General features: G+C 35.2%; 2 protein-coding genes across 3 annotated transcripts; one reads left to right on the top strand and one right to left on the bottom strand.

Annotated features, from left to right (window-relative positions):
- Positions 1-2,816: 2,816 nt before the first annotated feature.
- LOC124920628 (sericin 1-like) lies at positions 2,817-8,383 on the top strand. Of its 2 annotated transcripts, XM_047461157.1 has the most exons (4): positions 2,817-3,055; positions 3,924-4,182; positions 4,300-6,437; positions 6,538-8,383. In XM_047461157.1, the coding sequence occupies exons 2-4, from the start codon at positions 4,135-4,137 to the stop codon at positions 7,976-7,978; spliced, it is 3,627 nt and encodes a 1,208-aa protein (XP_047317113.1). In that variant the 5' UTR covers positions 2,817-3,055; positions 3,924-4,134; the 3' UTR covers positions 7,979-8,383. The 2 variants fall into 2 exon arrangements, with proteins under 2 accessions (XP_047317113.1, XP_047317112.1); XM_047461156.1 differs by having other exon boundaries at positions 2,817-4,182.
- Positions 8,384-8,657: 274 nt separating this feature from the next.
- Positions 8,658-9,266, bottom strand: LOC124920650 (histone H2B, gonadal-like). The gene has a single exon (XM_047461192.1). The coding sequence runs from the start codon at positions 9,264-9,266 to the stop codon at positions 8,658-8,660; it is 609 nt and encodes a 202-aa protein (XP_047317148.1).
- Positions 9,267-11,550: the final 2,284 nt, after the last annotated feature.

Genomic DNA, 11,550 nt, shown 5'->3' with positions numbered 1-11,550 from the left:
AAGAGAAAATGTAAAAACTACCATTAAAATAGCTTAGAAAAGACTTACTATATCCATATGAATTATGTCCCCTATCTCCATAAATATGACGGAATTCTTCCATTATTGCTCACTAATAATAGTGAAATCTATAACGCAGAGTAAAAAGAGAATTATGATCGATTAAAAACTATTTATGAATCACCGCGTTCATCAAATTTGGTGTTGAATTAAAAATATAAAGTGTTATTAGATTACTTAGTTAAATTTTTTTACTTATTTTGTTAGGTTACAAGTTTGAACCATACCTATAACATTTTTAACCGTTTTAAGTTTATGGGCGGGTCAACCCACAATCCGACCCAAATATCCATTTACTGTCACATATATATCCAAATGAACCACAACTCTAGACTTGGCGATCCAGACACTTTAAAATTAAGTATCATTATATATATATATTAGTTAGTTAAAAAATTGAACCTATATTATTAAAATGTCCTAGATTAATCAAATTTGTTGTTGAATTTAAAATATAAAGTGTTATTAGTATAGTTGATTAAATGGTTGTACTTATTTTGCTAGGTTGTAAGTTCGAACCATACTTATATCATTTTTAATTTTATTTTTAACCGTTTTAAGTTTATGGCCGGGTCAACCCACAATCCGACCCAACTATCAACTTACTCTCACATATATATCCAAATTAACCACAACTCTCGACCCGACAATCCGGACACTTTTAAAATTAAACATATTTATTTATATATATATATATATAAATATATATAAATACTCTTGTTTAATTTCTTTATAGACATTATTATTGATAACATTTCATTATTCAAATATATGTATAATTAATCTTGACTAAATTAAAATAAATAAATATAATATATAATGATTAAAAAAATTTGATTGATTTTTTTTAAAGATTTTATTCAAAATTAAACTATTTTATTATATATTTTTAAATTATTAAATAAATCAATTTATTAATCAAAATATTAAAAAATATTTACTTTATTTTTATAAATTTTAAATATTTTTATAATAAATTAACTAATAAAAAATTCAAATAGCCTACTTTTTATGGGAATAAAATTCTCAAATAAAAAAAAACATCAAACATACTCTTAAAGTATATAGTTATGGGTTGATTTTTTTTTTAATAATTAATTGAATGTTCAATTGAGATATTCTTCATTTGATCCAATATACAATTTGAAAATGTTATAATCGAATTTTCCCCTCCTTTATCTTAAAATATTTGAGAAGTGGGAACGCAAGTTGGCATGAACCTTGCACGAACTTTCCTTTTTCTTTGTGGGCTATTATTATTGTTATTACTTTATTCTCTTTAAATAAATATAATTAAATATGATATCTTATATTTTTATTTTTAATTCAAGATTTTTTTTGATTGAATCACTCTTTTTAGGAATATTTTTTTTTATTTCTAAGCAAGTTGAATATTATTATTTTATTTATTTATAAAATATACGTATATAATAAATTAATGGAATTTAAAACTAATAAAACAAATCAACTCAATAATAGATCTAAAATTTTATTTAACTCTGTACAAGGAGCCTACCATTCAATTATTAAATTAAATATATATATATGATATAAATTGAATTATTGGAAGAAAGTAGGGGTCGGATCTATGCATGTGCACCAGTAGAAGGTGATGGAACATCGTATCCGGACCCACATAAAGTATATATAGGGCTAGTTTGATATATATATTTTTTTATTCTATTCCCTTTATATAAGCTAGCATTTATTCCGTGCATTTGCACGAATAATAATATAAAAATCGTGAAAAAAATATTACGGTAAAAATGTTTATGGGCGGGTCAACTTACAATCCGACTCAATTATCCATTTACTCTCACATATATCCAAATTAACCACAACTCTCGACCCGGCAATCCGGACACTTTAAACATTAAGAATTATTATATATAGATAGATTAGTTAGTTAAAAAGTTGAACTTGTATGGTTAAAATGTCCCCGTATATCAAATTTGGTGTTAAATATAAAATATAAAGTGTTATTAGTGTAGTTGGTTAAAAAGTTGTACTTATTTTTCTTAGGTTACAAGTTAAATCCAAAATCCGACCCAAGTATCTATTTACTCTCACATATATATACAAATTAACCACAACTCTCGACCCGGCAATTCAAATACTTTAAAAATTAAGCATCATTATATATATAATGATGATATATTTATTGTATTATTATAACTATTAAATTATTTATTTCAGTAACTAAAATATCTTTACATTTTGTTTGGATTCGAATAACTTAATTATTTAAATAATTGGTAATGATTTTGAGGTAAATATATTTTTGATAAAAAAATTTAAAAAAGATAATAATATATAATAAAAAAATTATAATATTTTAATATTTTAATTAATAAATTAAATGATATAATAAAAAAGAGTATAAATAATATAATGTTTTCAATTATTGATTATTTAAATAACTAATACCTAACCCGTCTTATTTTATTTTAAAAAAAAATTATATTAATTTAATAAATTAAAAATTCAAATAATTTATTACTTTATTAAAAAAAAAAATTAATTTGGGACCAGCCCTAAAAATATTTTAATTTTATTTATTTTAAATCAAAGAAGGTCCTAGAGAATTATTAAAGCCGCGTATTGACTTTAAAGACTGGAGAAGGCAAGATGAACAGCTGAGATTAAAAGAAGATTGAGGAGTATAATCGGGAAAAGTCTCAAGAAAGCGAGGGCAAAATCGGAAAGCAACCTCCTTAAATACGTGGTTCGAAGAGCGATATGCGATGCGTGAGCGATAGGAAGAAGCGACGGCGGAAAATTTTGCCAATCCTTATATCAAACGAAGACGACGGAAGAAGTGGAGAAAGTTAAACCCTAATTCGTCGATAGTCAAGAGTGAAAGAGAGAGAAAGAGAGAGATTGAGTTCTTATTAGTAGCTGTTGATTGCTGCTATTCTATGCAAGATCTTGCTAAAGAAGTTGGAAGAAGATCTGTCTATTGATTTTAAAACCACCAGAAGATCTGTTCTCGCAGGTAGTACGTGAACCCTAGAAATCATCCGTTTATGTGCTTTTTTTGTTTGATGCCTCTCAATGAGATAATAAGTGAGGGATTCGATGGGAGAAACACTAGGGATCCTTTTCTGTTTGAGGAGGCATCCATGGGAAGAACCATAGAAACAGGTTGAAGATGGATGAGTTTTTCTACAATCGCAAGTTGATACAGTTTGGCTTTTGTCAATCGGAAACACGAAACAATTGCTTGCCGATCGCCGTCAAGTTGATGAGATTGTTATGATGATAATCTGCGCCTCAATTGGATTCATGTGTCTGAAACTATTCATCCGCACAGATCTGACTAGATCTGATGCGACATGACTTGAAAATGCTCTTAGTTCCTGGTTTTGTCATATACGGTTGTTTTAATGCCGAGTTGAAAATTTTCTTATGCGGGATTATTATAAGTATGTTTCTGGGGTCCATATGATGATCATAGTGTTAAGAGGAAGTATGTTGGATCCTAATAAGCTTTGTTATTGTTCATTAAGGATCTTTGAACCTTTTTGAGCTACTGAGCATGCATATCTGCTAATACAAAACAATTTTACCACGTCATAGACTTGATTGAGATCTATAACATAATACTACTGATGCCCACATCATAATTGCTCGGCTCATTTAATTTATAGTTGAAGAACCCGTTGTTGGGTTGGTAAATACGTGCTTCATTCTGCTCTAAACTTCTTGGGGAATGCAGTGACTTTCACAGGCCAGAGTAGTTTTAGTATTAGGCCTTGAAAGTTTTTGTAAATTTCCATTTTATGAAAATGACCTTGACCTCATCAAATTGTGGAATCTACTATTTAAGCTATTAAATCAAGAACTTCCATATTCATTTGCAGATAGATGCACTTGCGATCTGGGTGCTCTTAAACAAAACAAGAAACGCCCACTGCCAGCATTCTACAAGACATTTGGTGAAGGACGGATGGAAGCAATAGTTCAAAACTTACCAGCATAGACAATTTTTCCTCTGTGAGGAAGATTTGGAAACTGAAGCACAGGGTCTGTTATAAAATTTTGTTTTTATCAGGAGCATCCAAAAAGTTGGTTATGCAGAATTACAAGGGAACCAACATGTCAGTTTCTGAATCTGAGAAGGTACTTACCATAACGAGATCTTTATTTCACTTGATCTGTTTGCTCATTATTGGGAGGTTACTAACTATGTTAGTCTGACAGTTCCTAGTGTTGTTTACTCCTATTTTGTTCTGACAGCTGGGGATGACTGGTGCTGGTTGCCGTTTCATTGAAAAGGTAGAGCATGTGCCTATTAAGAAAAGATGGTTTCTCTTTGGGTCACCATCTCCTCCACCCATAACACAAAGTACAGAGGAACCTGAAGGGCTTCAAAACATCCAGCATAAATCGTGCCAAAATTTTAATATGAATTCTACAATTGGAAGTGAAAAGAAAGCATCAGATGCCACTACTACCTCTGCCGACATTAATGGTACTGGTGTTGATGATAAGAAGACACACGATCAAGGTGATAATCAATGCATTTCTGGTATTTCTGTGCTTGCTACTGTTGCCTGCAACAATAACAGTTCTGGAGAATATGTTAGTGGAGGTCCTGTAGTAGCAGGAATGCACAAGGTGCCTGTAAAGACTGAACCCGCAGAAACTAAGATATCTACTAATTTATTGTCTGATCAACAACCTTGTTCTAGTATAGTCTTGCATGCTCCGGTGAAAACTGAACTTCATGATGGTTCTTCGTACCTTCCTATCCCTGTGATTTCTTCACAGGGTCCCCGTTTTGACACAATTCATACTCTCCTCAAAGATCATACCCTGGAGAATGTTAACCATGATGCATCACATAATGTTAACCATGATGTATCGCAAAATGTTAACCATGATGCATCACAGAATGTTATAAGCGGATCACATAATATTTCAAATAGAGATGATTCTGATGAGACTGTAAGAGATGGAAGGTTGCATTGGGACTTAAATACTGCGATGGATGCATGGGATCGCCCTTTGGATGGTGATGAACCCATTAATGATAATAATATAGTCGATCGTCGGCTAACAAATGTTCCTTCTTCCATTGTGAGTGTAACACCCAAGAATGAGGCTAAATGTAGTGTAAGTAATACCACCTTGGATGTTTGTGATTTCCCAAGGAAGATAGGAGGAGATGCTAACAATAGTAGTGTTGAGAGAGCATTGGCACCCCTTGAATTTAAATCACTGTCTGTTGAACCTCAGGGAACAGAAGTAAAGGAACTGAAATTAGATACCAAGAATATTGTCATCTCAAAAGAAAACTCATCTGCCGAGATAAAGAAAACTAACTCTGTTTTTGATAAAGATAGATCCGATGCTTTGCCAATGCCTTTATTTGCTAGTACACATACTTCTGTTCATGTGCAGGAAACCATCAATCCACGGGCTTCTCAGCTAGCTGCATCAGATTCTTATGTGGCTCCATCTATCTCTTTTGGCGCAAATACAGAATCTCACCCTTCAGATGCATGTGAAAGAGTTCAACCTATTGTGTCAGTTGACAAAACTATTTACTGCACCGATGCTAATATAATAGGTCAAGAGCAAAACAATCCGGCACTTTCTGATCTTAGTGTTCATGACAAGCAGACTTTTAATAAGGAGAGACTTGAGGAAGATGGCTACAATCACAATGATATTCATGCAAGTGAGCTTCGGATGGATTATGACTCTCAATATGAAGATGGAGAACTCAGGGAATCGAGTATACATGACTGGGAAGAGGATGACGGTGAGGATTTAGACATAGATCATGTTGACTATGGGTCTGACAACAGAGACACCAACAATATGGATTCTGAAAACACAGAATGTAACTCTCAGGTTCAACCTGGAGGTGGTTCCTTTAGAAGTGGAGTTGTTGATGTAGGATACCTTCAAGATGACACAGCAGCAGCTGCAAGCAGCACAGCAGGTTTGAGTGCTCATTGCCCTGTTGATCAAGTTGATGCGAGCAAGGGATCTGGTTCAATAGCTGATGACCAGGCAATAGGAGACGACGATAAGGGTGATGTAAGTCAAATGAATGCTGCGGAGATAGAGACTGACAAGGATATTGATCTGAAAGCAAGAACTTCTGGATGGGATCTAATGCCGCCTATCAGCTGCAGAAATTCTTCGGATATGGTGAGCGGCGGAGGAGGTACTAGGTTTAGAAACACTGAAAAGGACGCCTTTAGTTATAAACGGGACAGGTCGGAAGCTGAAAATAAAGAGAGGAAGTCTTTTGATTCTGGAGTTAATAATAATAATAGATCGGAGATTTTCTCACGTATTGAAAGACCAGCATCGGGTAGAGTCTTTCTTGGCAAAGATAGACTGGGCCCACGTGGAGACAGGTTTTCTTTCTTACTTTGTTTCATACTTGGTCATGTTTATTTTTTGTATTTTCTCCCCAGACAGTTGTTTAATTTGTTCTCCTCTGCTATGAATTTGCAGTTCCATTGAAGACGACTCTTTCTTCAGATCTGAGAGGGAGTTTGGCGGCGTCAGGCCATTCGGAAGGGGGGGCAGGTACCACCACCCTCTCCAGAGAGGTGGTAGAGGAGATAATCTGTGGGGTAATGATTCTGCCCCAGGATATGAGAGGGGGGGCGGCATGAAGCGTATGCGTTCTTCTCCTGGTTATCATCACGGTGGAATGGGATCAACCCGCCACCCTGGTGGGCCAGGGGACGTTGTGTCGGATGGTAGGCGAGTGAACTCTCGTCGTTACAACAATGGAAGAAATGGTTCTCCGCCAGACGATAGGAATGACAATAATTACATGCACAGAGGAGGAGGTATTAGATCTGGTGGTGGTGTAGAGATGAGTCCTGACAGGTGCATCGGTGTTGGAAGAGGAGGAGGAGGAAGGGGAAGGGGAGGGCGGTCTGGTGCAAGATATGGCGGTCCACCACAAATTGATGGTGGAGGGCCTAGGGGTGGTGGAAGATATCATCATAATAATAATGCTGGTGCAATTGAGAATGATAATGTCGAGAGTTCCTCCATGAATAATAATAGTTATATGCATCCTCTATCTGTCAGGGGAGGAGGAAGGAGAAGCTTTTCTCCTCCTCCTGAAAGGAGAGGTGGTAACAACAACCAATTCGGTCCTAAATCTCACATGGGATCAAGAGCTCGCTCCCCTGATGCTGGTTGGCAACCCCGCAATATGGGTTTCAGAAACCGAAACAGTAGATCTCCCAACTTTAGACCAAGAGGGGGGAGATCTTCCCCATTTTCTTCGCGGCCTGATTTTGTTGGAGAGCAGGAATCTGGAGGATTTGCAGGGGGGCCTTCAATGGACAGGGATTCCCCACAAACGTCAAAGTGGATGAATTATAAGCAGCAGCGAGGTGGTGGTGGCAGAGCATGGGGGAATGATGAGATGATGGAGTCGAATAATAGTAGGAAGATGAACAATAACGAGTACGGAAGATCTGTATATCCAACAAGGCAGCATTCGGATTTCAACGGTGTTGGAAGGGGGGGAGGCAGGCCGAGATATGATGTGAGCGATGACAATAGAAAGGAATACAGGTTCAGACACGGAGGAGGTTTGAAGAGGTTCCGGTATAACGAGGTGGGGGGAGAGGAAGATGATTTTGGCAACAACTCTCGGGAAAAGGAGGGAGGAATGGTGGAGTTCCATAGGAGGACGGCAACGACTGTACCTAATAATAATGTTGGTGCTGCTGCTGCAGCAGCTGCTGCTTACCATGAGAAAGGAGGAGGTGGTGGGGAGGCAGGTAGGAGATCATCCGGTGAAGAAAGAGGTCATTTTCTTCAAAGACAGGAGAGGAAGTACAACAATAACAAGTCAGTAGTAGTAGGGATGCAGGAATCGGATGACGACATGGCGGCGGCTCCTCCCCCGAGGAGGAGGATTTGGTGATCGAGGCTCAAAATAATAATCCGGATGTTTTCTCCTTTTGAAGGGGAATGAATAGCAGCAACGGTTGTATAAACAAGCAAGCAGTAAAGAAAGAAAGAAAGAAAGAGCAGAATGTTGTTGCTGCTCTCATGATGGATGATCATTCATGCATTGCATGTTATATTGCTTGTTGTTGATGACGAAGACAATGTAGAACAAGTTGAAGGGGGGGATTAAAAGTAAAACAAGTTAAGAGAAGAAGGGAATGAAGAGAACCTTTTTATCTATCTTACTTATATCATCATCTTCAAGAAGAAGAATAGAGAAGAGATATTCCATTAATGAAGATGATAAATGATATAGAGAGAAGAAAAAAAGAGTGTTTTAATGGAGACAGTTTAGTAAATACAATTTTCTTTTCTTTTCTTTCTGTTTCGTTTTGTAGGAGGTTTTAATATTTAACCTGTCAGTTTTTTTAATAGGATTTGAAACGTTATATGACTAAAATATATATATCTTTGATCATGACTTTACTGTTTTCAAATTAATGAATCAAAAAAAGAGTGTCTCCATTTTATTAATGTTGAAAGTAAAGGCTGGCATAAATTTTGTAACGTCTATATATAATAATAATAAACTACACATACTATGCGGTTACTTACTACTTGAAGGTTAAAATAAAGAAAGAAAGTAGGTCTATCTAGGTCTTGGTCTTGGGATAGGACACATAATTGACTACGGCTTTTGTTCCCTCTGCAACCGCATGCTTTCCTAGCTCCCCTGGAAGTACCAATCGGACAGCCGTCTGGATCTCCCTCGAGGTTATTGTCATCTTGTTAGTGTACTTGGACATTCTTGCAGCCTCTTCCGCCAGCCTCTCGAACATGTCGCCCATGAAATTGTTCACCACATTCATAGCCTTTTCTGATATCTCCATATCTGGATGAATCTGTTTCATCAACCTGTGCACGTAAATCTTGTACCCTTCCAATCCCTTCTTCTTCTTCTTCTTCATCCCCTGCCTCTTTACACCACCACGACCACCCTTCTTATTTTCTTTGACTGTTTCCATTTGGGTTTCCTGCTCTTCTTCTTCTTGGGTTTCGATGGGGATTGTTCTGATCACTTTTGGGGAATGATGATGAGTTGTTTGTTTCTTTTTGGACACGGTAGTAGTAGTGGCCACAAGCTCCTCTTCTTGGGTTGTTGAGAGATCGGATCCTATTAGTTCAATCTTCACTGTCTCCTTCACCACTCTCCTTGTAGCCCTCACAACTGAACGTCTCTGCTTTTGCTTCTTGGGTGCCATATTTCTCTCTGCCTCCAACAAACAAGATTATACATCTCAAAGATGACTCAAGACCCATATATGATGAGAAGGTGGGTATCTAGAGGATGACATGTGGAAAACACGTGTCAAAGACTTCTGAAATCGATGATTACGTGGCTCGTGGTAAATAAATGGCTAGTTTGCTCTAAAGGAGGTTTACAGATTATCCTTTACTTTCTTTTTTTATTTTAATTTTTTTTTTCTTGCTAATCTAACCAATCTAGCCGAGTAAAAAAAAAAACTACATTTTATAATCTGAACCAGAGCTTATTGCTACCCATTAATTGTTTTGGTAATGTCTATTCAAGTTTTTGTATATCATTTTTTTTAGCAACAAAGAAGATTCCGAAGAATTTTTAGTTCACCTATAACGAGAGTGTGGAATAAAAACAATAAATTTTCAGAAGAATGCGATATTGAGAATTTTTTTCATAGTACGGGATTGGTTTCTAAGATCATTTTCAGCTCTAACTAGGTCTTTTATTAGTTAGTCTTGATAAAGACTCCAGTCAAGAGTTAAGTAAACAAGCAAGAGGGAGAGCTCCCCGTCTCAAAGACTATGTTTTTTTAGCGGGATGTATGATTTCAAACGTTTTCAAATTTAAAATTGTCTCATTTCTTTCTTAAAGAGTTATTAAACTAATATTTAATTTTAAGGTTATCTTATAGGTTAGCAATCCACGAGTAAACAAATTTTATTGCCGTTCAAATATTTGATAGATATTTTTCGAACACTACATAATTGATTTGTTTTACTTCTTTTATTTTTACCACTGTCACGATCGTTATGGAATTCAATAGTTCTTATTTGGAGTCACTTTAAAATTGGTTGAATTTTCTATGTTAAAATTTTAATTTTTGTAATTTTTTTATATTATTTAATGTCTAAATATTCTATAATTATTTTAATTTTTAGATGTTATTTTGTAAATTAATATTCCATATATAACTATTTATTTGTAATGAGAATTAATTCTTACAAAAATAAATAAATAAAAAATTTAATATTTATTTTCTTGAAACAGTTTATAATTTATTTCATATATAATTTTAAAGATTTTTTCTTCCTTTCATTAATTTTAGATAATGCATGAAATATTTAGAAATTTTCATTTGCAAATCATTCTTTAATGATTTGCACAAAAGTACTTTTGAATAATTATATTTTTACAATCCGGATCTTCTGCTACCGATTCTCGTGTTCCTCTGTTGCGGACCAATCAAATTGCAGCATTATTATTATATTAATAAATCAATCTGGGTAGGAGAGGGAGGAGGGAGAATCCGGAATTCGGGTTTTATTCCGGGTTCACCCCAGACGCCGTTAGCGGAATGACTAGTTAACGTACGGAATTAATATATTATTCATATGATCCAGCGAAGATCACTTCTCTCCGGGTGCCATGTGAGAAGGAAGGGTGAGAAGCGAAGGGAGCGAAGATTTGCTCGCCCAGGAGCCATGTCCTTCATGTAAACCCCCAACCCACCCATGAGAAGACCATTTACTTATCATGGAAATACACTTACCCATGTATGTAAATACCAAAATTAACATGAATTTAATATTTCCATTTATTAAATATTAAATAAATTTATTGAAAATGACATTCAGCGAGGAAATCTTCGCTCAAATTATTTCACTCTTATTTTTAATTTTTTTATTAATTTTTTTTACGGGGAGACGCTCAGGAGCGAAGAAATCTTCGCTTCAAGGATTTTTAACCTGACCTTCATGTAAAACCCCCTACCCTCCCATGAGAAGACCGTTAACCTCTCATGTAAGTACACTAACTCATGTATGTAAAGACCAAAATTACCAGGAATTTAATATTTCCATTTATTAAATATTAATTCAATTAAATAAAAATGACATGCAACGAAGAAATCTTCGCTCAAATTACTTCATTCTTATTTTTAATTTTTTATTAAATTTTTATTTACGAGGAGATGATTTAAAGAGAAGAATTCTTCGCTACAATTAATTCATTTTTATAGAGAATACCCCTTCGCCCAGGTTCAATAGAATGAATAGACGCTTTGTGAGAGAAGATTTGTTCGCCTAGACCAGGTGCCATGTAAAATGTAGTGATTAGATGCTTTTCGAGAGAATACTTATTCGCCCCTGGTCCATGTGTGATGTGAAATGGAATGAATAGTCACTTTTCGAGAGAAGACTTGTTCGACCAGGTTCCATGAATATATATACACCCTAATATGATTATTTTATAATAATTTCCGCCCGATTCATCTCTCTCTTCAAGCT

The sequence above is a fragment of the Impatiens glandulifera genome, chromosome 1, assembly GCF_907164915.1.
Source record: "Impatiens glandulifera chromosome 1, dImpGla2.1, whole genome shotgun sequence".
Taxonomy (NCBI): Eukaryota; Viridiplantae; Streptophyta; class Magnoliopsida; order Ericales; family Balsaminaceae; genus Impatiens; species Impatiens glandulifera.
This window is presented reverse-complemented; position numbering and strand designations above follow the sequence as displayed.